Source organism: Narcine bancroftii, chromosome 8 (genome assembly GCF_036971445.1).
Source record: "Narcine bancroftii isolate sNarBan1 chromosome 8, sNarBan1.hap1, whole genome shotgun sequence".
Classification (NCBI taxonomy): domain Eukaryota; kingdom Metazoa; phylum Chordata; class Chondrichthyes; order Torpediniformes; family Narcinidae; genus Narcine; species Narcine bancroftii.
Genome location: NC_091476.1, coordinates 154,286,743 through 154,312,836, shown reverse-complemented (window position 1 = coordinate 154,312,836; position 26,094 = coordinate 154,286,743). Strand labels below are relative to the sequence as shown.

General features: G+C 43.8%; 1 protein-coding gene across 2 annotated transcripts in view; it reads left to right on the top strand.

The window, feature by feature from the left end:
* The first annotated feature begins 358 nt into the window (after positions 1-358).
* The window catches only part of LOC138741908 (protein lin-28 homolog A-like), a 74,462-nt gene continuing 48,726 nt past the window's right edge, over positions 359-26,094 (top strand). Inside the window, exons 1-3 of one of the 2 annotated variants that reach the window (XM_069896134.1) lie at positions 9,905-10,592; positions 11,938-12,167; positions 12,356-12,525. In XM_069896134.1, the coding sequence (XP_069752235.1) occupies positions 12,137-12,167; positions 12,356-12,525 (201 nt within the window). In that variant the 5' untranslated portion in view covers positions 9,905-10,592; positions 11,938-12,136. Of the gene's footprint in view, positions 467-9,904; positions 10,593-11,937; positions 12,168-12,355; positions 12,526-26,094 lie in introns of those variants that run through there. The other variant, XM_069896135.1, reaches the window with a different exon arrangement.

Sequence of the window (26,094 nt, the reverse complement as noted above, 5' to 3'; positions counted from 1 at the left end):
CATCCATCCAATAAACCCTTAGTTTAAAGAACTTTCAGACAACATTGAATGTGTCTCTCATAGTGTTCAAGTAACAGATATTGCTCATGAACCCACACATTTCTGCCTCAGTAATACCAAAATGATTTGAAGAGAAAAATTATTGAAGAGAACTGGAAGGTAAGTAATAGGCTATGTGTATATCACTTAAAACATTATCTTGCTACAATAGACACCAATGTGGCTTCCAACTTTTATTCAGGCTTGACTTATCTCAGAGCCAAAAGGCAGTATATCCTTTAGGAGCTACATTACCACCATTTATTGCTTTTTTTTGTCTTACTAATCTTATTGTTTATTTCACTAGGTTGGCTTGAATATTTTCTATCTGTGACAACAATTTGGAGTTGTGAAGGACATAGAAACATCCCAGTGAAGAGACAACAAACAGCTGATTAGCCTGCTGGTCATGGGTTTGGTCAAAGAGGTGAGTTTTAAGGATCTTGATGATGGTGGGTGGAGGTGGAGGGGAATTACTGGGGATTTGGGGACCAAAATTCAAAACATGAAGCTGAGAGATCAAGGCTACCATTGATGAAGCAGGGATGGTGACGAAAGCAAAGTTGGTGGGTTGAAATATGCCCCGCTCCTCCTGAATGCAAAGCAGCCCATAGTCAGAGGACTGGAAAGTTTGGTGGGTAGGTGTTTCTGGAACAGGAGGAATTTATGAGGAAGTAATCACAGTATTTAAAATGTTCAACCTGTGTGGACTTGACTAGGCAGTTAAGGTGGTCTGTGATGGGAGAGTATATTACAGACCTATAACAATAATGCCTTGCATTTAACTATGAATTGTCTTTTCGTGAGATTCAAAGAAAAGATGTTCAAAAGTTGATATTCATCCTTATAAAGAAATTTCAGAACAGGAATCCAAAGTTTGTTCAAGGAGCATTTCTAAGAAGCAATAGTTACATGAGGAGAGTGAAAGGTGGTGACTTGGTGACATTTAAGAATTCTAGATCTTTATAACTGAAGGTCCAGCATAACAAAGGTACTGTGGCAATAATGGGCTGATGACAATTTGAAATTTGCTGGAAGGTAAAACTCAAGGAGCACCAAGATTTCACTGGATTTCAGAGCTAACAATAGTTTTAATGACAGGGCAAGGTTGGGGAACATGCACAGGATACATTTTAAAAACAGCTGCATTGTTGGCTCAGGAGCTAAGGTAGGTTCGCATAAACGTGTGTGTGATCAGTGAATGTGACCAAGTTCGAGCTAGTAGCAAGGTAGATTGTTACATGTTAAGGAGCTGGATCTTGTGGCCACTAATTTTATGTAATGTTCGTTTTTGATGTGACATGTTTCCTGTGGAGTTGGAATTGCTCACGAGTTTCCATTTGGGCTTTTAGTTTGAAGTTTTGTTTTCTCACTTTTACCATCTCTGTATGAAATAGGTCCAGCATAATGTCACACTGAGCAGGGTGGAGAATCAGCGACGATCATTCCAAAGCTCTTTGTCAGCATCAAATGATTATATCTGCCCCATTAATTCATTGGGTCTCCATCAGTGATACTCCCATTGTTCTACCCACTTTCTCTGATACTGTAAAGTAATACATTTTCTCTCTTCCACAATTAATGTTAGCTCATTTTCTCTTCCTACAGGTCTTCCATGGACCTGTAGGGTGTTGGGAGCATTTTCCATTTTTATTGTGGAGTTTTGCTCTGTATCTAACTTATGCTGTACTTGGGCAGGAGTAAGGGTTTTGACCCAGCAGAAAGCGAGGGCCATTTCTGTTCATAGAAGGGCGGAACGGTTAGAGTAGCGTATAGAATGAGGCTATTACAGTGCCACTAATGTAGATTTGAATTCAGCACTGTTCTTCCTGTGACCTGTCTGGTCAGTGATCTGAGTGCTCAGGATTCCACACAACCTCCAAAACTGAGGGTGTAATTGGGTGACATGGGTTTCATTAGCCACTTTCAGGTGGCCAGAATACCCCAACGTAAAGCCACCTAAAATACCCGAATGTGGCTGTTGGGAGGCCACCTGAAAGTGGAGAACCCTGACCTGAAGGGCACTCTCCTCGGGTAGGTGTATTCTCCGCTTCCGAGCGCTCCCCCTAGGCACCTGAAAGTAGGTGAGATGACGGCCACAGTCAACAGGAGTCGGCGTTTGCTCCGCGGCGCCTCTCCCTGCTGCAGACCTTTCAGGTGCCAGAACAACACCTTTAGCGCTGCCACTTGAATGTCGCTTCACACATACCCACAGCCGCTCCGGAGCTGAATTCTCGTGGCAATTCCACCTGAAAATGACTAATGGCTCAACTTGGCTTCTACCATGTGGTAATTTGAAAAAAAGTGAATAACCAGACGTCCTAGATCTAACTTAATTGGGAAAAATAAAATCCAGGGGTGAAATGAGTGATATATTTCATGGTCAAGAATGCACTATTTTATGGGGAAGTATGGATGCAGATTCTCTTGCAGGTTTCAAAGGGGAATCACAGATTCAATGGGGGGGGGGGGGGGAATTGCTGCGTACAAAGGATTGGTCCAAATATAGGTAAGTAGGATTGGTGTAGACGAAAAAAAAGGGCACTGCGGGCATCGTGGGACGAAGGGCTATTTCTGGGCTGTGCGGGCAAAAAGTCAGAAAACGGGACTGACGATTGGTCGTTTTGAACACGGGCCAACTCTTCCTTTGATAAAAGAGCATGGGTGCATTGGGAGCCCGATGAAAGGCAGGGCTCAGTTCTGTGAAGCTCACTCACTCGGAGCCTCACTGCACGTCCAGTGACCAGGCACCCAGGCAAGAGTCACACCGCCCAAACAGCGACAAATCACTGCACAATGGGAGGGGGAGGGCATTTCCAAGTCTCGCTTGAGTCGGTGGCCGTATTGAAACATTAAACACGCAGCGACTCCCATCCAAATCACAACGCATTCCACTCGTTAAGAATATATACTATATAATATATAAACTTTTTCTAAAGTTGCAGGTAGTTGTCTCCTTGTAGCGCACGTGTGTGTCTGTACAGGGAAAAAAAACCTTGTTAATTGCACAGATATGTGCAGAACCCTTCTCTTCATTATATATGAAGATATCGATAGACCGAGTGTTTAAAACGCACAAATAAAGACCCCTGTAACATTGCCACGCTGAGCTCAGGGTGTGCCGCATTGTCACGTCCAGTTCCTCGCTGTGTGAGGCACCTCTGCAGACTCCAGCCAGCGAGCCGCTGCCCAGCACAGGTGCTCTGCGTGTTCACAGCCGCTGACCAACCTTGCTCAAAAATATAATTGGAACCCACCGTCCGACCACCCCCGCCGCATAAAGACACGATGCTAATAAAGTAACGGGAGAAAAGTATATGTTAGGAAATATCTCATGATTTCGAATGAATACAGTTAACTCTTTGTGCGCTGATTCACATCCTTCCCCACCCCATGTACCTGCACATGGACCACTCCGCAACCACCGCTGCTGGGAGAAAGCGAGGAGTTTTGTTTATTTCTCTGGAGAGGAGAGTTCTGGCCAGATTTATGGCAGAGTTAGTTCAGTTTTTTTTTCTGGAGTTTTTTAAGGTGTGGTCTGTGGTGATCTTTTTGATGGGGGGGGGGGGTGGAACAGGGTGAGTTTTTTTTATCTGAAAATGGAAATAAAAGCAGAAAACACTGGCACCGTGCATGGAGAGAGAATGTCTCAGTTCGAACACCTTCTGTCAGAATAAGGTGGGGAGGGTATGGTTGGGGTTGCTGTGGGGATACGTAATGAGTGAGGCAGTTGGAGGGTGAGTCGAAATGGAAGGTCCCAATGAAGAAGGGAAATCAAAAACATGGGTTGGGGATTATGGTCAATAACTTCAGGAAAGGAGGCAATATTCGGGCTTCCTAAAAGACGGATTGGGGTAGTTTTTCAAGGGGCGGGGGGGGGGGCGATTGTGGTTAATGTTTCTGAAGGAGGGGTTGAGGGACTGCTTTTCAGGGGTGGGGTTAGGGTGTGTGTGTGTGTCGGGTGCTTGGCTGGTGTTTGGTTTCTAGGGCTGTCTACAGCCAGTGATTTTGGGAGGGGAGCTGTGATCATTGCTTTTGATGGGGCCAGTGTTTCTCAATGGCAGCACGGTTGGCGTAGCGCAACGCCTTTACAGCGCCGGAGTTCGGGACCAGTTTAAATCCGGCGCTGTCTGAAAGGAGTTTCTGCGTGGGGGTTTTCCCGGGCGCTCCGGTTTCCTCCCACCGTTCAAAGATGTTCGGGGGGGGGGGGGTAGGTTAATCGGGTATAATTGGGGGTCATGGGTTGAAATGGGCTGTTATTCTACTGAATATCTAAATATATAAATTCAAGAGTGCTTCTGGACATGAGGGTTGTGGTCAGTGTTGCTGTTGGGAGTGGAATGGTCTCTCGCAATGTTCTTGGAGGGAGGGTTTGCTGTGTAAGTAGTTAATGTCTTTTATGAGGGTTGGAGGGCACTGTCCTTGGATGGTGTAGGTACAAGGTTTGGCTCATGTTTCTTCCAAGGAGCATATTCAAGTGCAGTTGATGACTGGGTTGTAATTCTTATCGAAGTGTTTCTTGGAGTTCGGGGGTGGGGTTGTGGGGTGGGGAGGTGAGGGAGGCATCTTCCTGGATGGGGATTTGTGATCAGAGTCTTGGCTATGGAGTTTGTCTCTCTTTCTTGCATTAACCTTGCATTCCTTGCTATCGCTTATATCAAAAAATCTATTGACCTCTGTCTTGAACACCTTCAGTGATTAAGGCACCATAACCTTTGCACTGTTAAGTGAGGAAGAAATATCATCTGTGCTCTGCTCTGAATGACTGGCATCTTTTTTGAGGTCCTTGCCCCTGGGTCTACAAACACCTACCATAACCAATTCATTAGACCACAACTGATCCTTGGAAGAAACACTGCTCAAACTTGCCAGGGGGCCATCAATCTAATACAGTAACTACAGAACAACATACTCAGAAAATTCAACCCCATTCTAGAAACACTGATATCCCCACACAACCCCCAGCAATAACAATTCACAACCCACACCATTAGCATCACAGGCTAGAACCTATCACTGCCAGAAGCACTGAACATGTATTCACACTTGAGAAACATTGGCCATGTCCTTGGGCTCAACCACGTAATGAGTCTATATCTACCCAGGTCAGTGTTTTGGAGTGTGGATACTCTGGATAGTAGGCTTTGTGGTCAGCAGTACCACTGGTGGATGGTTGTGGTCCATTCTTCTGGGGAGTTCTCATCAGTGTTTTCAGGGTAGAGGCTTGGGGTCCTTGTGGTTGGGATGGGATTTGGGGTCATTGCTTGTGAATTTCTTTTGGGATGGTGGAATGGTTTTCCTATCTTAAAATCTGTGGTCAGTGTTTCTGGAGTTGGTGGGGGGTTCATGTTCACTTTTTCTGCTGGGGAGTCTTGTGGTCTCTGTGGTCAATGTTTGCAGGACTTTGAGATCAGTGCAGGTGGGGTGAGGTTTATAGTTAGTGTTACTTTGTTTAGGTGTTTACAAGTTGGAGAATTGTGGCCCCTTTTGCTTTGTGATCAGTGTTTCTAATGTGATGGTTTACAGTTTTTCTGTGCTCACTATTTCCATGCAGAGATACAAGATCTTTTATGATGAATGCTTCTGGTTGAGGATTTTTCAGTGTTTAAATAATTGGGCTTGATGGTCCAAGGATGGAATATTTTTGGGGAGAGCTTGTGACTGGGGTTATTTACAGTGAGTTTTTTGTGGTTAATATTGTGAGGATGGGGATTTGTTATTCAGTATTAAGGTACTTTCAAACAGGGAAAACATCTGTCTGTAAAGACAAAGGTTCTTCGCCCTTGCGCCTAAAGTCTTGCCTCTCTGAATGCGCTGTGGCTGGCTCCAAGGTACCGATTCCAACCCTTCTTGGGGAAAGATAATCGGCTGTGTTCTGCCGCCCGTTCTGATTGTACAGCCGCTGCAAGTGGCTGGTTAGGGGTGTGAGCCCACAACCAATCTCCCCACTCATCCCTCTCCCTCCATGACCCCCTCAAGGCAGGGGCCATCAGTAGCCATCAGTGGGCAGCTGGTTTTGGATGTGATATCCTCACTGGTCCGCTTCGCCCTTTGGAGTCGCTCCCTGCGTCTCAAAACACGGCAGAGCAATGGCTGTCTTCCCTATCCATAATCTCCCACACAGCTGGAACTGTTGTGAGAAACAGAGGATAAATATGTTCTGCCGCATATTTATGACGGGTGGTGCTATGGCACCAGTTGCCCCATCACCATCGGCTCCGGAGGGTGCTATGAGGTGCTTCTTGATATGAATGCGAATAAGACTGCTATCTGAAAGGTAAGTTTTAAGTTTTTGATCTGCCCTTGTAGCTGGCCTCCAGGCAGAGGCCTGACGTGATATGCCCTTTACGAGGTGAGGATTTGGGGTCTGGGGTAGAAAATTATGCCTCCTGTTTTTGTCAGAAGGTTTGTGATCTATGTTTCAAAGGAGTAGATTTGTGGTCAATACTTCTACATTTAATGTTTCGGGTGAATAGAAATTGCAGAAATGAGTAAGTTGGCTGGGGTTTCGGATGCAGCTTTTTTTTTGCCTTTAATTAAGGCTGGGTATTTATGATCAATGTTTTGTGATTTATTTTTAGCGATTATTGCTTCTGGGTTGGGAATATGTCACTGTTGCTGGAGGGTATTGTTTCTGATGGGGTAACTATTTGCAGTGAATGATTTGTGATCATTGTTTATGGTGGGGACTAGTTTGAGTCTTCAGTTATAATATGGCTATAGTGTAGTATTTTCTGCATTGCAGTCAATTTGCTTATATTTCTTTTTGTTTACATTTCTTTCTTTTGATTACTGTACAAAGTATAGAGAAATTCTTGAGAAAGTAGAAAGTCTGCCTGGCCTGCAAGAAAATAAATATCTGGGTTGAATGTAATGCCATGTATGCACTTTGACAATAAATCTGAACTTTGAAATTTGAGTGGGGGATTATGGTGATATGGTGATGGTTTGCTGTAGCCATTGTTGTGGCAGTCGGGTTGTAGCTAGTGTTTCTGCATTGGTTTTGAGGTCAGATTTCCTTGCTAGGGATTAAAGTTGGTGGTTCTTGCAGGAGATGTATGGTTTGGCCATTGTTTAGGACGTGGTCAATTTTTCCATGGAAATGTGATCATGATCAGTGTTTAAGGTAGAGATTGCAGTTGATGATCTTTGGGTGTTGTTGGAGGTGAGAGCAATGGTGGAGTTTGCTGGTGTTCAGTGTTCCTGGAGTTGGGGGGGGGGTGGGGGGGTTGTATTCCTTACATTCACAAGCACCTTCTACTCTACAGCACTTTCAACCTGACCCCTCCAATCTTTGCATCCGACATCATTCTCCAGCATCTCCACAAACTCCAATATGATCCCACCACCATCCCCTCTGCATTACTCTCCCATCTCTCTGCTTTCCACAGAGACTGCACTCCCTTCTCACCCACTTGGCATATTCCCCTGTGATCTAAGGAACTGCTACACCAGTACCTTCACCTTCTCACCACCATCCAGAGACCTGAACAGCCCCTCCAGGTGAGGCAGAGATTCACCTGTACCTCTTCCAACCTGATCTGCGATGGGGTCTCCTCGACATTGGTGAAATCAAGTATTTAGCCATCGATTTGGAGAGGTCAATTGCAAGTTGGAAGAAGAGCATCGTCTATTTATAAATGTTGCATTTTCCGATTTCAAGGGACCCACAACACAGGGTTCTCCTCCCATGCACTCACCTGTCCACCTCAATTTCTTCTCCCTTTCTTCAGCCCTTGCATCTCCTTTTTCCACTGTGTACCATTCTCCTACTAGCCTATTCCCCATACCCCTACCTACTACCAATCTGTCCTCTCCCTTTTAATCTTGATACAAGTTCTCAAGCTGAGATCTCACCTGGCACACTCTTTGCCTCCACAGCTACTGCTTGATTCTAGGTGCTGTGTTCTGTTTTGGTCATCAGCTTTATTGGCGTTGGGGTAGGTGTCAGTACATTTCCCAGCAGAGTTTGTGTTCAGTTTATCTGATATAGCTTGTCAAGGTGACTGTTTATGGTGGGGGATGTAGTTCAATGTTTCCAGTGGGGATTGTGGACTGTAGCATCAACAGGGGAATATTTGGTTTGGGTTATGATCATTCTTTTTAAAAAAAAAAATTATTTTATTTTTCACACGATGAACCATACTGACTAAAATACACGTAAACATTTGGTTATGATCATTCTTAATTAAGGATTCTAGTTTACAGCTGTGAGGTGTGTAATTTAGAATTGTATTTAATGTTTTTAAATTTAGAGCCATGGCATGCTAACCAGCCCTTCCTGCCCTTGAACCAGCACTGCCCAGATGCACCTATGACTAATTAAACTACAAACTCAGTGTTTCATCAGAGGGGGGGGGGGGGTTTGTGCTTGGTTGGGTGTTGTGGTCTGTGTTTGGTATGGAGGGGATATCTTGTAGTCATTATTTCAGAGGGAAGGGGGTGTTGTGGTCTATGTTTTGGAGGAAGGGGTATGTGTTGAGGTCAGTGTTTTGGAGGGGGGAATGTGTTGGGGTCAGTGTTTTGGAGGGGGGAATGTGTTGAGGTCAGTGTTTTGGAGGGGGGAATGTGTTGGGGTCAGTGTTTTGGAGGGGGGAATGTGTTGGGGTCAGTGTTTTGGAGGGGGGAATGTGTTGGGGTCAGTGTTTTGGAGGGGGGGATGTGTTGAGGTCAGTGTTTTGGAGGGGGGACATGTTGGGATCAGTGTTTTGGAGGGGGGAAATGTGTTGGGGTCAGTGTTTTGGAGGGGGGAATGTGTTGGGGTCAGTGTTTTGGAGGGGGGAATGTGTTGGGGTCAGTGTTTTGGAGAAGGGAACATGTTGGGGTCAGTGTTTTGGAGGGGGGAACGCATTGTAGTCAGTATTTTGGAAGGGGGTGCATGTTGGGGTCAGCTTGCTTCTGGCTGCTGGCAGTCTGTTTGTTATTAAGAGCGCAGTGAATACAAGGGTTGTTTCTCTGCAGTCCCGGGGCCTGTGTACAGTGGCTCTCAGTGTCCGAGCTGGAACCGCACAATCCGAATTCCTGCCATTGTCCAGCCCCAGGACTCACAGGAAATGAATGAGCCGATAAGATTTGACCTGCAGAGATGGCTCTTTGATCGGAACCTTTAAATATCCCCTTGCCCCCAGGGTCCTGGAGATGGGGGCAACATGAAGAAATCGATGTGCTGAGAGGGACTCGGATCGATTAGAATCGTTGATTGTCAAAATTTCGATCGTTTTGCGCGTCGATTCGAAAACGAATCAATCTTTATAATGATGGATCTTAAACTTCGTTTCAACGGGTTGGGTTCCCCGGATAGTGCTTTAGGGCTGCGATAATCCGACAACACTTCTAGTTTGACCGACCTGAGAGTATTTCACGGATCAATGCCCAGCAGGAATTTTAGTTATTCATCTTGATTCAGTTTTGCTTTATGTATATTTTAAAAGTATTTTTATTTATTGGGCATATCGAAATCACTTGCCAGTGGACCCGTTTCACATGTCAACATAAACTCACTTAAACTGCCTTGACTCCAGCACTCTCTGATATTAACATTACAATATCCCCCCCCCCCCCCCCCCCCCAGTCACCGGAGGTCAGAATACAATCTGTAGTTATTTAAATCCACTTCATTTTTTTTTAAAGTTTTCTTCTTTGAAAAAGGATTCCCTGAACGGGCTGTTTTGAATGATATTTAGACTTGAATCTATTTTACACATCTCACCAAATGACCCTGAGTGAGACGGGGTTGTTTAAGGCCGTGAGTTCATGGCCCGGAGCTCGCATCAACCCCACTGTCCCGTAAGCGGCACCCGCTTGTGACCCCCCCCACCCCCACCCCTCCTCCCCGCTCCGCGTCCCCCCCACCCCCACCCCTCCTCCCCGCTCCGCGTCCCCAAATCAGGACAAACTGGAATGGAACCCTCGGAGCAGGAAAACGAGAACCGAATGCACCAATCGTCCCCACCCCCAATTTTCTTTTAAGTAAACTGATAACCTAAATGGTTACTTTCCGGAGGGAAGAAATGTTTTGTAATTTCCACCGTATACTCTTTCTCCTAATCGTAGGAGTTGTATCAGGATTTTACAATTCTTCCCAATCTTTTTTTCCCTCTCTCGTTCTCGAGATTTCTACCCCCCCCAACCCCCTTTTCTACCCCCCCCCAACCCCCGTCCCATTGTTAAACGTGAGTAAACAGCCTCCCTCGCTCGCCGCACATTTACAAGTTCACACCTATCCAACGTGAACCAACTCGGTCACACACATTTAAACGTACACTTCCCGTTACACAAACTCTGCATTGATGCACAGGATACAAAGAGCCTCGGCGTTGCTCGCACTGACACCCACCCGTTCACACAAATGTCCTTTCTGTTCTTTTGCTGTTCCCTTTCACCCTGGGTTTTAATTTTGGACGGGGAGGGATTGGGGTAGATCTGGAATTTCTAACGTTGACGAGCCTTCAGTTCGGTGCTTGGGAGGTCCTGAGATATAAAAGGAATGTGCCGTGAAGGGGCTGTAATTGCGAATGTCCTAGGCCCGAGCAGACCGGTCAGTTGACCACCTTGTAAGTAACGTAACCGGGTTGAAAATCAACCCCCCCCAGCTTTCATTTCTTTTCATCGCCCAACTCTAAATGAGATTGAGGTTGGTATGTGGACTATCAGTGAAATTCTAGTAACAAGGCATTGTCAATAGCAGTTACACTGAGTCCTTATTTACTACCCCACCCCCATCCATTCAAAGTTGGTTCAGGATCTTAATGTCATTAAGGCACCGCGTTAACGAAGGGATCGAGAATATCCATATGATTCCCAGATATCAATGAAAAGTTCCAATTGCTGACGTTTACTGGAGTATGTTTGAGTGTGAATGTGTTAGTTGTGAGTGTGTTTTGTCAAGTTGAGGTTATATGTGCGATTGAGAGAGAGAGAGAGAGAGAGAGCAACGGCGTGGCTTTCTGAGCTTGTCTGATTTGAGTCTGAGTGTGTCCGTACGTGTAAGAATCTGTATTTGAGCGTATATTAGTGATTGCTGGATGTTTGAGTTTGCTTTGACGATGTGTGTGTTTAAGTATATTGTTATTGTGTGTAAGAGGGAATGTATAACTGTGAGAGCGTTTGATAGAGTATGTGTAACCCGAGATAGGAGAGTTAATTTTCTTTGAACGTTGTATCTAACCTGTGATGCGGTGCAAAACGTTGCAGAAGGGTTAAGCAAATTTTCCCTTGGCTCTTTCAATCTATGGCAGTTTTAAAAAAATCGGTTGACCTCTTCAGAAACCTCACACAGAAGTAGGCTCCAAATTAGTGCCCCCTCATCTCAGTGCCCATTAAGGATGGGAAATTCGAGTGAAGCAACGGTATATTTTATATTTTCTGTGTGAGGATCCATCGAAGAGGGTCATTTGTGGTAGTGATCGATTCAGGGAAGGTTTTAATTTGGAATCATGCACATGGAAAGGAACCAAAAAGGCATATAAGGTGCACTGAAAGGAGAGACGAGAGAACTCGTTACCTGCCTAATTTACCAGCGGCGTGTGTGTTGTGTGTGTGTGTGTGTGTGTGTGGGGCGGGGGGTAGTTATTTGCCCAAGACTCGCATCTTGTCCAAAGGGGACACATCCCGGGATTAATACCGTTTGGCAAAATGGCCGAAGGTAGATTTTTTTTATATGGAGAGGAGGAGGGGGGTTGTCATTTTGACCCCCCCCCCTTGTTCATTTGAATCGTTGCTTTTATGCGTGTGTGTGTGTGTGTGTGTGGAGGGGGAGGGAGAGGGAGCTCGGGCTCGCTGTCCATTGTTTATCCGCTCCCATTCTTCAGCCCCACGCACCGCCCACCTTCATTCAAAGGGGAACATGTTTTGTATAGCTCCCATCCCGCTCATCCTCTATCCTTTCGCTTTAAGCAGCTCCCGGGACCTGCAGCAAGTTTCACGTTTGGTCTCAGTGAGGATTTACAAGTGAAACCGGGAGACCTGTTAGAGAGGAGGAGAGAAAGCGAGAGGGGAGAGCGCGAACGGGAGGAGTGCGAAAAGAAGTGAGGGAGGTAGAGAGGATTAAGAAATCAATCCAGCTGCAAGGAACGGAGGTGGTGATATCGACACCGGAATGGGATCCGTTTCCAACCAACAGTTTGGAGGTTCTGTATCGATTCTCCGACGTTCTTGAATTTTTTTCTCAGTTTGTGTGGGATTGGACTGATGTGTGTGTGAAAGGGAGTGTGTGTGTTTTTTAGTGAAGGTGTTGGAGTGAAGAATGCGGGTTGTGCCTGTGAACGCTTGTTTTTAAGTGAGTGTTGGATTTTCATGTCTTCGCATCCTCTTCCAGGTTCCGGGAGAAGCTCTGACCAGGAGCTCGGAGACTCTCCCAAGGCGGCAGTCTCGTTCGGGACTGGTCAGTGTAAATGGTTCAACGTCCGGATGGGATTTGGTTTCCTCTCCATGACTGGACGGGACGGAACCCCACTAGAATCGCCCATCGATGTCTTTGTCCACCAGGTACACCCAATAGCAGATCTTTAGATTCGCGCCTGCCCCCTCGCTTTAAGCAGACTATTTATTGGGGCTGATGAACCCTCCGAGTCTTGCTTTTTGTATTGTAATCCCCGGCTTGGTCTGTGTGCCTGAACGGATTTTGCCTGATCTGTGTTGTGTACCTGACCTCCTTGTACCTGTTTTGTCTGTATCTGATCGCCAACTATCTGGGTTCCCTCTATTTTTTTGCTCGGAAGATCCGAGCCCAAAAAAAGTTTTAATTAACGTGTCGGAATGAGCGAGAGTTTTGGAATTGGCAAAGTGTGGGCCCGGGACAGGCCGGCAGATCGGGACTTGTGGAAATGTTGGCGGTGACTTACTGACCAGGATAACGTGGTCACATGTTGGCTTCATGGGCAGAACCGAGAACTTGCGGCTGACTGGTGAGAATTCGAAATTACATCGCTGCAGGTTTCCAACTCGATGTTCCCCATTTCTGGGAATGTGAGCGTTGTATTAGAAATATTGAAACTTTCAGCGCATTGGTGCTCCTTCTCCGCCCCCTCCCCCTCTATATCCTTCACTCCATCTTCCTTCCCACCAAAATTCCCCCTCCCCTCCCTCCTCCCCCTCCCTCTTCGCCCCCTCCCATCTCTTCCCATTCCTCTCCCTCCTTCCTCCTCTCCCCCATACCATTCGAGTCATCTCCTCTCCATTCCCATCGTCCCTCCTCCGTCCCCCTCATCCCTCCTCCATCCCCCTCGTCCCTCCTCCCTCTTTGACCCATCTTCCCCCCCCATCCTGTTTCCCCCTGTGTGAAATTGCCGGACGACCCCTCCCAGAACCTATTTTTCAGCTGTTTGACCCCCTGCTCAGTTAAAAGTTCAGTAGAGTGCAGGATGCTGCCTATGTTTCTACATGATGGGCAGAGATGGATGTCCTATACTCCAGGCACCCACACACACAAGAATTATTAAATAATGCATTGGTTCTCCCGCTTGAGTTAATGAAACTCGTCCAGTGATGTCACTGACAATAACATTTCATTCATAAAAAATCTTTGCACTCCAAGTGAGATCGCAGAAATAAGAACCACCTTCAATAAAGTGAATGATTCTTGTTAGGAGATTTTCAGTGCCATCCTTTTCTGCTGTTGAACATTGAGTTTAGAATAGGTTGAAAATACACTGAAGGTGGTGTCTTTTTCATGTGTTAATCCAATTGTGAATAATTAGTTGACTCCTGGGCTACTTCCTGCCAGGGGAGACAATACTTTGTAAATCGATCGCTATCCAGAGTCCTCACTTCAATAATATTAAACATGGGTTTAAACAGTGTGCCCATGTGATTTTGATAGGATTGCAACTTCTTAGTCTCAGACTATATTAAATGATTGTTATAGCAATCAATCTAGAGCCTAGGTTGATTACAATAACAACTATTTAATATGGTGATCTTTTTGTTGGGTACTGTTAATGCAGATTTCTATGTTGGTTTTGGTTGGCGCTCCCAATGAAGAAGAGTTGTTGAAGGGTTGTGCATTTATGACTTGCTCAGTTCTTGCAAGACTGGCTGCTCTGACAGAAAGCAATCATTCAGACAAAGGACCATGGAAGTTTCCAACTCTCTGCCATGTATCTGTGATGCTAAGGAGAAAGAAAAAAAACTTTCAAAGCTCTGTCTGGGCTTCACGTTCTGAAGGAGAATGGACAGTACTGGAGAAGGGACAAGAAGAATGTCCAACTATGACACTAGAGACAAAATTGTAGAGTTAATGGGAAGGGACAACCAGATGTGAAGCAATTGAGGGAATACTAATTATGAAGGAGAACATTTTTCAATTATGTCAGAGGTCAAAACAAGGGGCTATTTTTAAAAAAAACCAAATGCTTGTAACATTCAGGCTGTACCAGAGAAAGGAGAAACTAAGCTAATGTGGTTTAGAAAGACTTAAATATCTCCTCACAATTTGATATACAACCCTGAGATTCTTTTTTTAAAAAACTTGCAGAGAAGGCAAAATCACAATTTGATATACAACCCTGAGATTCTTTTTTTAAAAAACTTGCAGAGAAGGCAAAATTATCACTTATTGGAATGCAAAAAAAAACTACTCAACATGCACGTGTGCAAAAAAAACTGTACTCAACATGCACATGTAAACAAATAAAGAAATGTAAACAAATTGTGCAATGCAGAGAGAGAAAAAATCAATAAAGTGCTGAAGTAGGAATCATCAAATGAGTCCCTGATTGAGTTTGTTGTTGAGGAGTCTGATGGTGGAGGGGGTGCAGCTGTTCCTGAACATGGTGGTTCAAGTCATTTGGCACGTATACCTCCTTCCTGGTGGTAGCAGCAAGAATAGAGTGCGTGCTGGGTGATGCGGATCCTTGATGATTGCTGCTGCTCTCCGACGGCAGTGTTCCCTGTAGGTGTTGTCAATGGTGGGGAGGGCTTTACGCTCAGGTATTGGTGTCCCCATACCAGACCTTGATGCAGCTGGTCAGCACACTTTCTTTCCACCACACATCTTTAGAAGTTTTAAGCAAGGGACTTGAGAGGTAAGCAATGAAATCTTCATGAATATGTTGGCCTGGAGTTAGCAATTCAACAACAAAGGGTATTATACTGGTGGTCAGGGAAATTTGGGCAATTGCAAACAGCTTTTGTCGAAAAGTCATCATCTTGTTAACATCATGGTCTTGTTCACTGCTAAACACACCATTTGGTGTCAGTTTCATTGCAATTGTTTCTCCCAGGAAGGCCCCAAATGGTTTATTTATTGCTCCAAATGCTCTGGTTTGTAAGATCAAACAGCAACGCTAACATGCCAGTTCCTATTTGTTTACCTTTTGAAGATGTTTGCTAAAGTTGGATGACTGAGTGTTTTCTCTTGTCAATTTTTTTCTGTCCAAAGAGTGCTGATGGAACTGCTTCTAAAGTATTAAAAAATTGTATTAATACCATTCCCTGTCTGTCTTCAGGGTGTTTCCAAAATAGTTTATAATATTTTAAGTACCTTTCTGAAATATAATGTCTGATGTTCATTATTAGACATGGTAGCCAATTGATACACATTCCCACAGAGCAATAAATATGCACAGATGAATGACTTTATTTAATGTTGAGAAATATGCTGTCACTCAAATACAGGCCACTCCATCTACTACAAGTGCCTTCGAGAGCAGGTGGAGTTTTGAGTTCATGACACAGCTACATGAAAACATATTGGCCAACCACAATTGTAGCATTGCATCAGAACTGATTTTTCCATGGAAAGGTTCTTCTTTGATGTTTGGTCTTTAATGCTGAAAGCCACAGCAGTGATCATTTATTATTATATCAGAACGTCAGGCAGGCTTACTGGTGATGTTATGAAACTACTAAGCATTTTTAAGGAGTTGTATATCGTGTTTTGCATTGCTAAAAGTAGTATTATTTAATTTAAGATGAGGAAATTGATTAACAGCACCTCGGAGCCAAAATCAATTCTCATCTTTCCTCTTATCACCTTTGGCTGTTGGTCTGCCATTCTGCCTCCTTTCTCTCCTCAGTCTTTATTCAGGAGCCTATCTGGTTTTTGCTTGTACCTCCAATATATCTTTACCTCCTCTGAATGCTGCGAGATTGACTGAGGCTCCAGCAGGGTGGCAGAGTTTGCGTAGTGGTTAGTGCAATGCTGTTACAGCGCCAGTGATCAGGACTGAGGCTTGAATTCTGCGCTGTCTGTAAGGAGTTTGTACGTGCTCCCCGTGTCTGCCTGGGTTTTCCCTGGGAGCTTCAGTTCCCTCTCACCCATCAAAATGTACGGGCTGGGTAGGGGGGGGGGGGGTGTTGTAGGTCAACTGGGTGTATTTGGGGCAGCAGAGGCTTATCGGCCGAAAGGGCCTGTTAACGTATTTGTATGTCTAAATTTAAATTTCTGTGTTTTTACTGCCATTGAACAAGATCACGGACGATCTGAATATGATCAAATCTCTGTTCTTTCACTCCAGTCTGTTAATTGGACAAAGAACTACTGTATTCAAAAAGATACTTAGTCAGGTGGCCAAATGTCAAACAAATGGATAGGTTTTAAACAATGAAGAGGGAGGCGAAGATATTCACAGAATAGAATTGACTACAGAAAGTATAACTAGCAGCAAAACCAGAGGAGGATGTAGTTCCAGGAGTATTGTAACCCAAGAGGAGATGCAACAATTTGAACAGATGAGCTATTAAGGGCTCTTAACACAAAAGATACAAATTTTAAAATATTATAAGTCATGGATATTGTAAGTCAACGGAGACAAGTGTGCAGGTTGGGGTAGGTGTGGCAGATATTTGGACGAGATAAGCTTTCCAAAGGATGGAAGATGCGATTGAACAGTGGAATAATCAAATATAGAGAAAGCAAGGTCAAAGGATGAAGTTTTCTGCAACAGCTGGTCAGAAGCAGGTGAAATATGGGTGATATTATGAGGGTGAAAAAGGGTAGTATAAATGCTGGGCAGAATATGGGAGCCTTGGAGGATTAGTGAAGTTCTGTGAGTTAAAAGACACAAAACATTTTCACTTAAATGGTCTCTGGGCAGAATGATCAGAATGCAGCAAATTGAAATGCACCAGTTTCGTTTGGATTCTTTGGAGTTGCATCTGTACATCTGCAGAGTAAAGTCCAAAGCAGCTCAGATACAACTGCAGAATGTTTGATGAGGGTAAGTACCAGTTTTTAAAAAAAAAACAGCCAAGGTGTTTCTGCTACAGAGTGATTTGATGGCCAGTGAGCACCAGTATAGAGGCAAAGGGCTAAGTCAGCTTCCTGTTGTAACTTTAGCTCAGGTTGTGGGGATAACAGGAAATGAGCTAACAATTGGAAACTGATTGGAAGGAAGAAAGGGAAAAAAAGATAATTGCAAGGAAGGCAACATTTGAGCAAAGGAGAAACAAGGAGCGAAAGGAGGATGAGAAATAAAAGCATGCTACTAAATGGAATGTGAACAAAAGCTAAACAAAAGGAGGGAATGATAGGGGCTCACAGCAGAAAGATAAGGGAAGGAAAGAATTGCAAATTCAGTTTGATGTTTGATTTCCCTTCCCCCAATTCCTGTTCAGTTTGCACTGGGGGAGGGTGCACTAATAGAGACCCTGGAGAAGGATTTGTTATCAGACAGTGAGGTCTCCAGGACTGAACTAGGCAAATGATCTTCACTACACATTTCACCTGGGATATTTTCTACACAGTACAGAGGAATGAGAAATGTGGATATTAAAAATTAAAGGGGAATTCTTTCAGACACACGTAGCTCCCTCACTAACCTGGAATGTTCATGTTATTTTCGTACTTTCACATTTCCTTTTGGAGGATGGTATGAAATGTCTAAAGGTTTTGAGGGCTGATTAATGTCTGACCATACTACTGTGAACCATTGTTATCCCAGCCAGTGGTGGTGGAGGATGATCTATACTAGCCATTCTCAATCTTTTTTTGTGCTATGTCCTCCTTAGGACACTGCTCAGTTTATAGGCCCCCTTTCCCTGTAAAGCAGTCAATAGCTGGTTTCTTCTGCACTCTTCTACCGTCGACATGAACAACATTAAAAAAATTATGATTTCAGTCCCCCCACCTTAAAAGTGCTGTAGCCCCCAGTGGGACTATATGGCCCTTGTTGAGAATGGCTGATCTATACTGCTGGAGGGTATAAGTGGGCTCCCACAATCCAAATAATAATGGAGGAGTGCCCACCAGGTGTCCAACTAGAAGTCTGAACATAATTCTCTGGAGTGGGGTTCAAAACCAGTACCTTGAAATTTGGAAGTGGGACCAGCTGTAATGAAACGAAAGGACATCTCCAAACAAAATGCTTACAATTGGTTTGTGTGATCTGTGCTGATGTTTATGCCTTCTCTGTCTAACTTGGTCAATCTCATGCGATTCCGTTTCCATCATGTTCTTGTCCAGCTTCCCCTTGTATGCATCTGTGATTTTTTTTTTGTTGCCTCGTGTGGAAACAAGCTCTGTTTTTTTTTAGTTTATTTCTCTACAGGATGTGAACATTGCTGTCAGTACTAGCATTTATTGTCCATTCCTAATTGCTCCCTTAACTCGGCAGCTTTCGAGGCAGTTAAGATTTAACTACTGTGGTGGGTGTAGTGATACAAATGGGTCAGACTAAAGAAGGCAGATTTCCTTCTCCGATGAAGTATCGTTTGTGATTTTATGGTTAAGATTACTGGTATGCATTTAATATTTAATACAATTTAAATTTGCTCATCTCTGCTGCAGCAATACTTGAACTCCTGTCACTTCTGGATGCTAGTTCAGTTAACTAACCATTATTCCCATTATTTTCTAATGAATTCTCCATTGGATTCATCATGGCTTCTTCAGTTGATGCTTCAGTTGGATTTAGTGATTCAGAAATAAATGGACAAGAAATTTGGGTTTTGATAGCATCCCCCTACCTACTTTTGAGTTCCAGCTCAAACTCCTTTTTTCACACAAAGGTAATACCTGCACTGATCCAATTCTTTCATATGATTTTAAAGTGATAATTGGGTGATTTGATTAAATCCTTTGACAATAAATGCATCTAAAAAAATATGTAAATTACTTTTAAAATACCTAAACCAGTTTTTTTAAAATCTTGAGACAAATTCAAGCAAAGCTCACATTTATTTAGCAAGCAGTTTTTATTTGCCTTTTTTGTAAAAAAACTTGTTTAATTTTTGAATGAAGTTAGTGGAACCTAGTAGTGATTAATTTATGGGGGGGGGGGGGGGGAGGGGGGGGTTGGGCATTTTTTTGGGTGGTGACTACATTCTGTATGACTTGCTGCTTTATTTATAGCCTTCAGAATTGGCCCCTTCACAGACAAACATTGGCCTGTTTTCAAAGAGCTCAGAAAAATAGCTGTGGGGAAAGAATTGTATGCAGTGTTTGTTTCAAAACAGCACATGGTCACACAGTGTTACCTTGAGGCCGCGCTAATTTATTGTAATAAATGTAATTCCTCTGCCTGAAGTTGAGGTCCAGCTTTGCCATTTATGCCATGAGAAGAAACTGAGGAAGGCCTGTAGCTTAAGGATATTTGTTCAAGTAGTTGAGGTTTTATAAAATATTTCCAGTGGCAGAAGGGACAGATAATTGATGGATAAAGTCATTGATGGGGGAGGGTAGGAATGAGAATTTTTACAAAAAGTGCAACAAATTATTGTTCTATCAGTATTGTATTGCTGGAGAGAGTGGCGGTAACAGGTTCAATAGTAAATTTCAAAAGGGAATTGAATATACACATAAAAGGAAAATTTTGCAGAGAGAGGGTGGAAAGGGCAAGGGAGTGGGACTAATCAGATAGCTCTTTCAGAAGGAACAAAATAATACACGGACTGTGCTTTCAGCTGCTTAGGCAATAAACTCTTCTTCCCTGAACCTCACTACCTCTCTTGCACACTCTCCTTACAAAGTACCCCACGACCAGAGTTTAATCAGCTGTCTCAAAGACTTTCTGAGGGTTATTGCCAAAATTGATAACTGCTGCAAAATGCTTGTGGGGATGTTTGGTGACTTGTTGCGGTTGATTTTGGAATGACTTTTGCCCACATTGATGGAACTCTTCCACAAGGTGAAAAACACAATGCTGGGAAAACTCAGCAGGTCAAGCAGTGTCCTTTGTATAGCTCAGATCAAGAATCATAGCTAACATTTTGAGCTGGAGCCCTTTCTATACCTTGATGAAGGGCTCAAGTCTGAAATGTTGGTTCAGTATCTTTATCTTTGTTACATACACTATTTGACCTGTTGAGTTTCTCCAGCATTGTTTATACTTCGACCATGTTTTACTTCTGAACTGTTCCACAAGTCTGGCATCTACATTTTACAATTTGCCGACAATCAAATTCTGTCAGAAATGAATGAGAATGGAACGAATAAAATAAAAGAATTATCCACTTACCCTACTTGCAGCCGGTTCGGAACTGTTTCTGTTGTAAACTCCTCCAGATACTCCCCTCTGTGATATAATTAGTATATGTAAATGCTGAAAGTCCTAGCATTCTGCAGAAGAGGGAAGTATTACTATTACCCTACGCCCACTCTGTCTCTCTATCCCTTTTATACAGAGGATTCAAGCCGGGTATTATCCACCTTACGAATGCTTCACCTACCTGTGTGAATGTATCAAAGTTTGATTGAGGGGTCTGAACTTATCTGGCTTTTATCCGCCAAGGTAGGTGTCAGAGGGAAGGTGGGCTATACTACACGACCCACCTCTTTAGCATCAGGAAGCTGGTTGCTGTGCAAAAAGACTTACTGACTAAGATTTTCTTCTTTTCTGTTTGAAATAGCAAGTCAGCTTCTAGAGACAACTTCTCAGTGTGAAAAGGGTACTAATTTGTGCCTCTGCATGGCTCAGATATATTTAGACCAACAACATCTTACAATTTCTCTGAATGCAGCAAGTACTTGGGGCACTAAAGTTTTGAAGAGTGGAAGTGATAATGGTTGAGAGGGTGGGGATTTGGGCTGCATTGACGAGTCCTATACCATGATGCACTGGAAGGCGTGGCTTAGGATTTGAATGATAGAATAGAGGGAGTTTGGACAGGTGAATAAGACTTAAATCATTTCCACGACTACAAGATGTTACAGCTTTACAAAAAACCTTATGAATTGCATGCTGTAACATGATGAGTGTGATGGCCATTTTGGAGCATATCAAGGTTGCACAAACAAGATGATAAAGATCAGATCATTTTAAGTGATGTTGGTTTAAGGGATAAATATTAAGAGAACACTCCCGCTGTCTTCCACATATCATCATAAATTCTTTTAAGTGAACTGGAGAAGGCAGATCAGACTTTGTTTCAACATCCCAGATGATAGTTTCACCAGTGGAACGTGCCTTCATTAGCTGCAAGAGGAGCATCTGTTTATGTTATTTAAATTTAGACCTACAGCACGGTAACAGGCCTTTTCGGCCCACGAGTCTGTACCACCCAATTTACACCCCATTAACCTCTGGTACGTTTTGAACAGTGGGAGGAAACGGGCCCTCGGGGAAAACCCACACAGACATGGGGAGAACGTACAAACTCCTTGCAGACAGTGCAGGATTTGAACCCCGGTCAGGTCCTGATCGCTGGCGCTGTAAAGGCGCTGCGCTAACTGCTTCACCAAACACGATTCGATTCTCCAGAGAGGGGTAGGAGTTCAGTCGATTTTAGTTGCAATACATTAAAAAAGTGTGCTGGTTTGTCGCCCTCCCAGAGGGTGTGGTGTCACTTTAAGAGAAGATTGGAGCAAATAACCAGGATAGCAGATCCACTGGCATCAATGCTGCCCAAAAGCAGCTCACAATAGCCTGAAGCTGAGTTGTAGCGAGAGGAGGAACAGGAGTGGAAAACTTTCTCAGTGATTTCTGCGACCTTTCCTTTGAAAGAATGTGGCACTGCCCCACATCAAATTCCCGTCTTTAACCTCTGACCCTGCCATACTACAGGAAAGAGCTGTATCTTTGTGTATTCTTGGAAAAGTTCCTGTGTACGTGAGCGAGTGTGAAAAAAATCTATTTATATTCGTATCTCTATTTACATTTGTGTATATATAAAATTATGTTGATATAAATGTATATATTTATATGCATAAAGTGAAAATGCTTGTTAGTGAAGTGTATATTAGTGAGTTAGTGACTGTCAATCTCTTGGTGTGGTCAGTGAAAGTATGACTCTGTATTTGTATGAAAGAATGTCTTGTTTGCTTGTACCTTTTGCACCATTGTTCTGATGTCTGTATCCCATGATGTCCCATGTGGTTACAGTTGTTGGCTTGTTTTAGTGTGCATCAATATATGTAGGTCTGCGTTGATCAATGTGCAGATCAAATAGGCCAATGTTGTGTTGGTTTAAGTGTGAATGTGCAAAGTAATTTTACATCAAATTTTTACAAGGGTTTAATGTGCATGGAGCAGCAACTCCTCCCTTCTTAAAATTCATTGGATTTCATAACAGCTGGGTTCTCTTATTGGAATTTTCAATGAGAATCAAGTTACGTAACAAAAAGGGGCATAAATAGATTTTACAGAAAATATGTTTATATAAGGATTGCTTTCTGTAAGAATCATGATGAAGGGTTTTCGCTCAAAATGGCGACCTTCCGTGGATGCTGCATGATCTTCTGAGTTTCTCCACAGTTTAGTGTGTTGCTCCGTTTACCAGTATCTGAAGTCTCTCTTGTTTATTTCTCTTATTAATGGGGTTGGCTGAGGATGATATTGATAAGAAATTGGTTTAGTTGGGAAAGTTTGTACCAAATTCTGTTGGTCACAGGATTGGAGTTTACCAGCTCTGTAATATTCTGGGAAGGATGGTTGCATTTGCCTGGCGTAATAAATCATATATGGAAACAAGATTGTCTTTCAACAAATTGCCTGCTTGGAGCTGGAGAGGATCCTTGTCTATACTTTTAATCAGACATCAGCTTCACCTGGGAACAAAGTCTTTACCACTTTGTTCCCTCCTCTTGGGGAAGGGGAGGGAATCACCAAACACAACTGCAGTAATGCTTTCACTAAGAGTCTTATTTAATTCTCATTCTTGGGTGTCAGTCTCTCTGGCTTTTTGGTTACAGATTATGAGCATGAAAACACCTAAATTTAGACCCCTATATTTAATTGGTTATGACTACAGGCCTTAATCCACTGCTAAGGTTTGTGGATTCATGTATCCAGCTCCTATGAGGATTGGTAGATGCCAGATAAGCAAGTTTTCCAGTTGCTTGAGACTGTTTGTTGCATGAATTGTTACATTTCTGTATTTTTTACCCATTTCTGTGAATTTTTTTTGCCAGTTGCTTAAAATCTGGATTACAGATATTTTACTGTATAGAAATGTAGCTGAAGAAGTTGAGCTGGTAAATCTGTAATTGTGTTGCATTATGACAGAAGTGAACAACTCTACCAAGAACAGGGATGGACTCTCCAAAATAGACGATCAGAAAGTTTATTTCAGATCAGTACAAAGGGGTGCTTCATGATATTTAAACATTAAAGTTACTATTTAAGTTCAAAATTCACATTGGTCTTACTCCTCTAATTGTATGGTGTATGTTCAATAAATGTCATCTTCGGGGGAGATTTGGCAAGGGAATGGAATCTGAATTTTAGAAAGGATGGAAGCAAAATTGGATTTGGAAATGGAAGCATTTAGAAAGTAAGAATGGAATGCTGTGAGAACAAATCACAAGGAAATGAAGCAAGCCAGTTTGGCAGAGCTCAGAGTCAAATACCTTAATATACAGGGTCTAGGAAGTAATAACACTGATGCAGCAAGGGCACAAATTCACATTGGATTATGACACTTGGGGTTTACAAATTTGATTGTAACATGAGTTTAACCTGCCATTTTGGCAGGTTATCTACCTGTGTACAGGCCAATTGGTGGGTAGAATTTAAAAAAAACTGCATGGGTTGGCAAACCACCTTAGAGATGGATCGCTGACCTGTGTAGATGTACCGTGTAGCTGCTGGTGTTCAATTTGATAGATAGCTGCCTGGGTTGAAGATGATGTCAGTGCATGCATGCTTGCATGCGCTCGTCATCAGTGCCACACATGGGTAAGAAACATGGGCCCCGAGCAGCCTCAGTTTGTAAACCCCTACTGTGATTGCTAAAACCTGGCGTTAAATGGGCAGGAAGGACAGTTCAATTTAGAGGCAATTGTGATATTGGGACATCTTATGGGAGAGAGGGAAATCGAAGAGCTAATGTAGAGGAAGTCTCTGAGAATGCTAAAATAGCAGGGCAGGTATAGCTGGAGATTTCAACTACACTTATTAATTGGACAGTAACACAGTCATAGAAAATGTATAATGCATTTCAAGAATTTTTTTCTAAATTTTATTTAAAATGTAAAAAGTTATTTAGACATACAGCATGGCATGGTAATAGGCCCTTTTGTCCCATGAGTTCGTGTCACCTAATTAACCTAAACCTCAATATTGGGAGGAAACCCATGCAGATACTGTGAAAATGTACAAACTCCTTACTGAGAGCACTAGATTTGAGCTCAGGTCGCTGGTGCTGTAACAGCATTGCGTTAACTGCTATGCCAACCGTGCCACCCTAAACTCTAGGCCTCTTCTTCTTTCTTTTTCTTTCTTTGGCTTGGCTTCGCGGACAGAGATTTATGGAGGGGTATGTCCACGTCTGCTGCAGGCTCGTTGATGACTGACAAGTCCGATGCGGGACAGGCAGGCACGGTTGCCTTGGTTGCAAGAGAAATTTGGTTGGTTGGGGTTGGGTTTTTTCTCCTTTGTCTTTTGTCAGTGAGGTGAGCTCTGCGGTCTTCTTCCAAGGAGGTTGCTGCCCGCCAAACTGTGAGGCGCCAAGATGCACGGTTTGAGGCGATATCAGCCCACTGGCGGTGGTCAATGTGGCAGGCACCAAGAGATTTCTTTAAGCAGTCCTTGTACCTCTTTTTTGTTGCACCTCTGTCTCGGTGGCCAGTGGAGAGCTCACCATATAACACGATCTTGGGAAGGTGATGGTCCTCCATTGTGGAGACGTGACCCACCCAGTGCAGTTGGGTCTTCAGCAGCCTGGATTCGATGCTTGCGGACTCTGCCAGCTCGAGTACTTTGATGTTGGTGATGAAGTCACTTCAATGAATGTTGAGGATGGAGCGGAGACAGCGCTGATGGAAGCGTTCTAGGAGCCGTAGGTGATGCTGGACCCATGATTCGGAGCCGAACAGGAGCGTGGGTATGACAACGGCTCTGTACACGCTGATCTTTTTGTTTCTTCAGGTGGTTGTTTTTCCAAACACCTTTGTGTAGTCTTCCAGAGGCTTCCATGATGCTGAACCAAGCCATGAAAGACCCCAACAATGAAGACGCTGTTTACGTCCGGTACCGCACGGATGGCAGTCTCTTCAATCTGAGGCGCCTGCAAGCTCACACCAAGACACAAGAGAAACTTGTCCGTGAACTACTCTTTGCAGACAATGCCACTTTAGTTGCCCATTCAGAGCCAGCTCTTCAGCGCTTGACGTCCTGCTTTGCGGAAACTGCCAAAGTGTTTGGCCTGGAAGTCAGCCTGAAGAAAACTGAGGTCCTCCATCAGCCAGCTCCCCACCATGACTACCAGCCCCCCCACATCTCCATCGGGCACACAAAACTCAAAGCGGTCAACCAGTTTACCTACCTCGGCTGCACCATTTCATCCGATGCAAGGATCGACAATGAGATAGACAACAGACTCGCCAAGGCAAATAAGCGACTTTGGAAGACTGCACAAAAGAGTCTGGAAAAACAACCAACTGAAAAACCTCACAAAGATAAGCGTATACAGAGCTGTTGTCATACCCACACTCCTGTTCGGCTCCGAATCATGGGTCCTCTACTGGCATCACCTACGGCTCCTAGAACGCTTCCACCAGCGTTGTCTCCGCTCCATCCTCAATATCCATTGGAGCGCTTTCATCCCTAACGTCGAAGTACTCGAGTTGGCAGAGGTCGACAGCATCGAGTCCACGCTGCTGAAGATCCAGCTGTGCTGGGTGGGTCACGTCTCCAGAATGGAGGACCATCGCCTTCCCAAGATCGTGTTATATGGCGA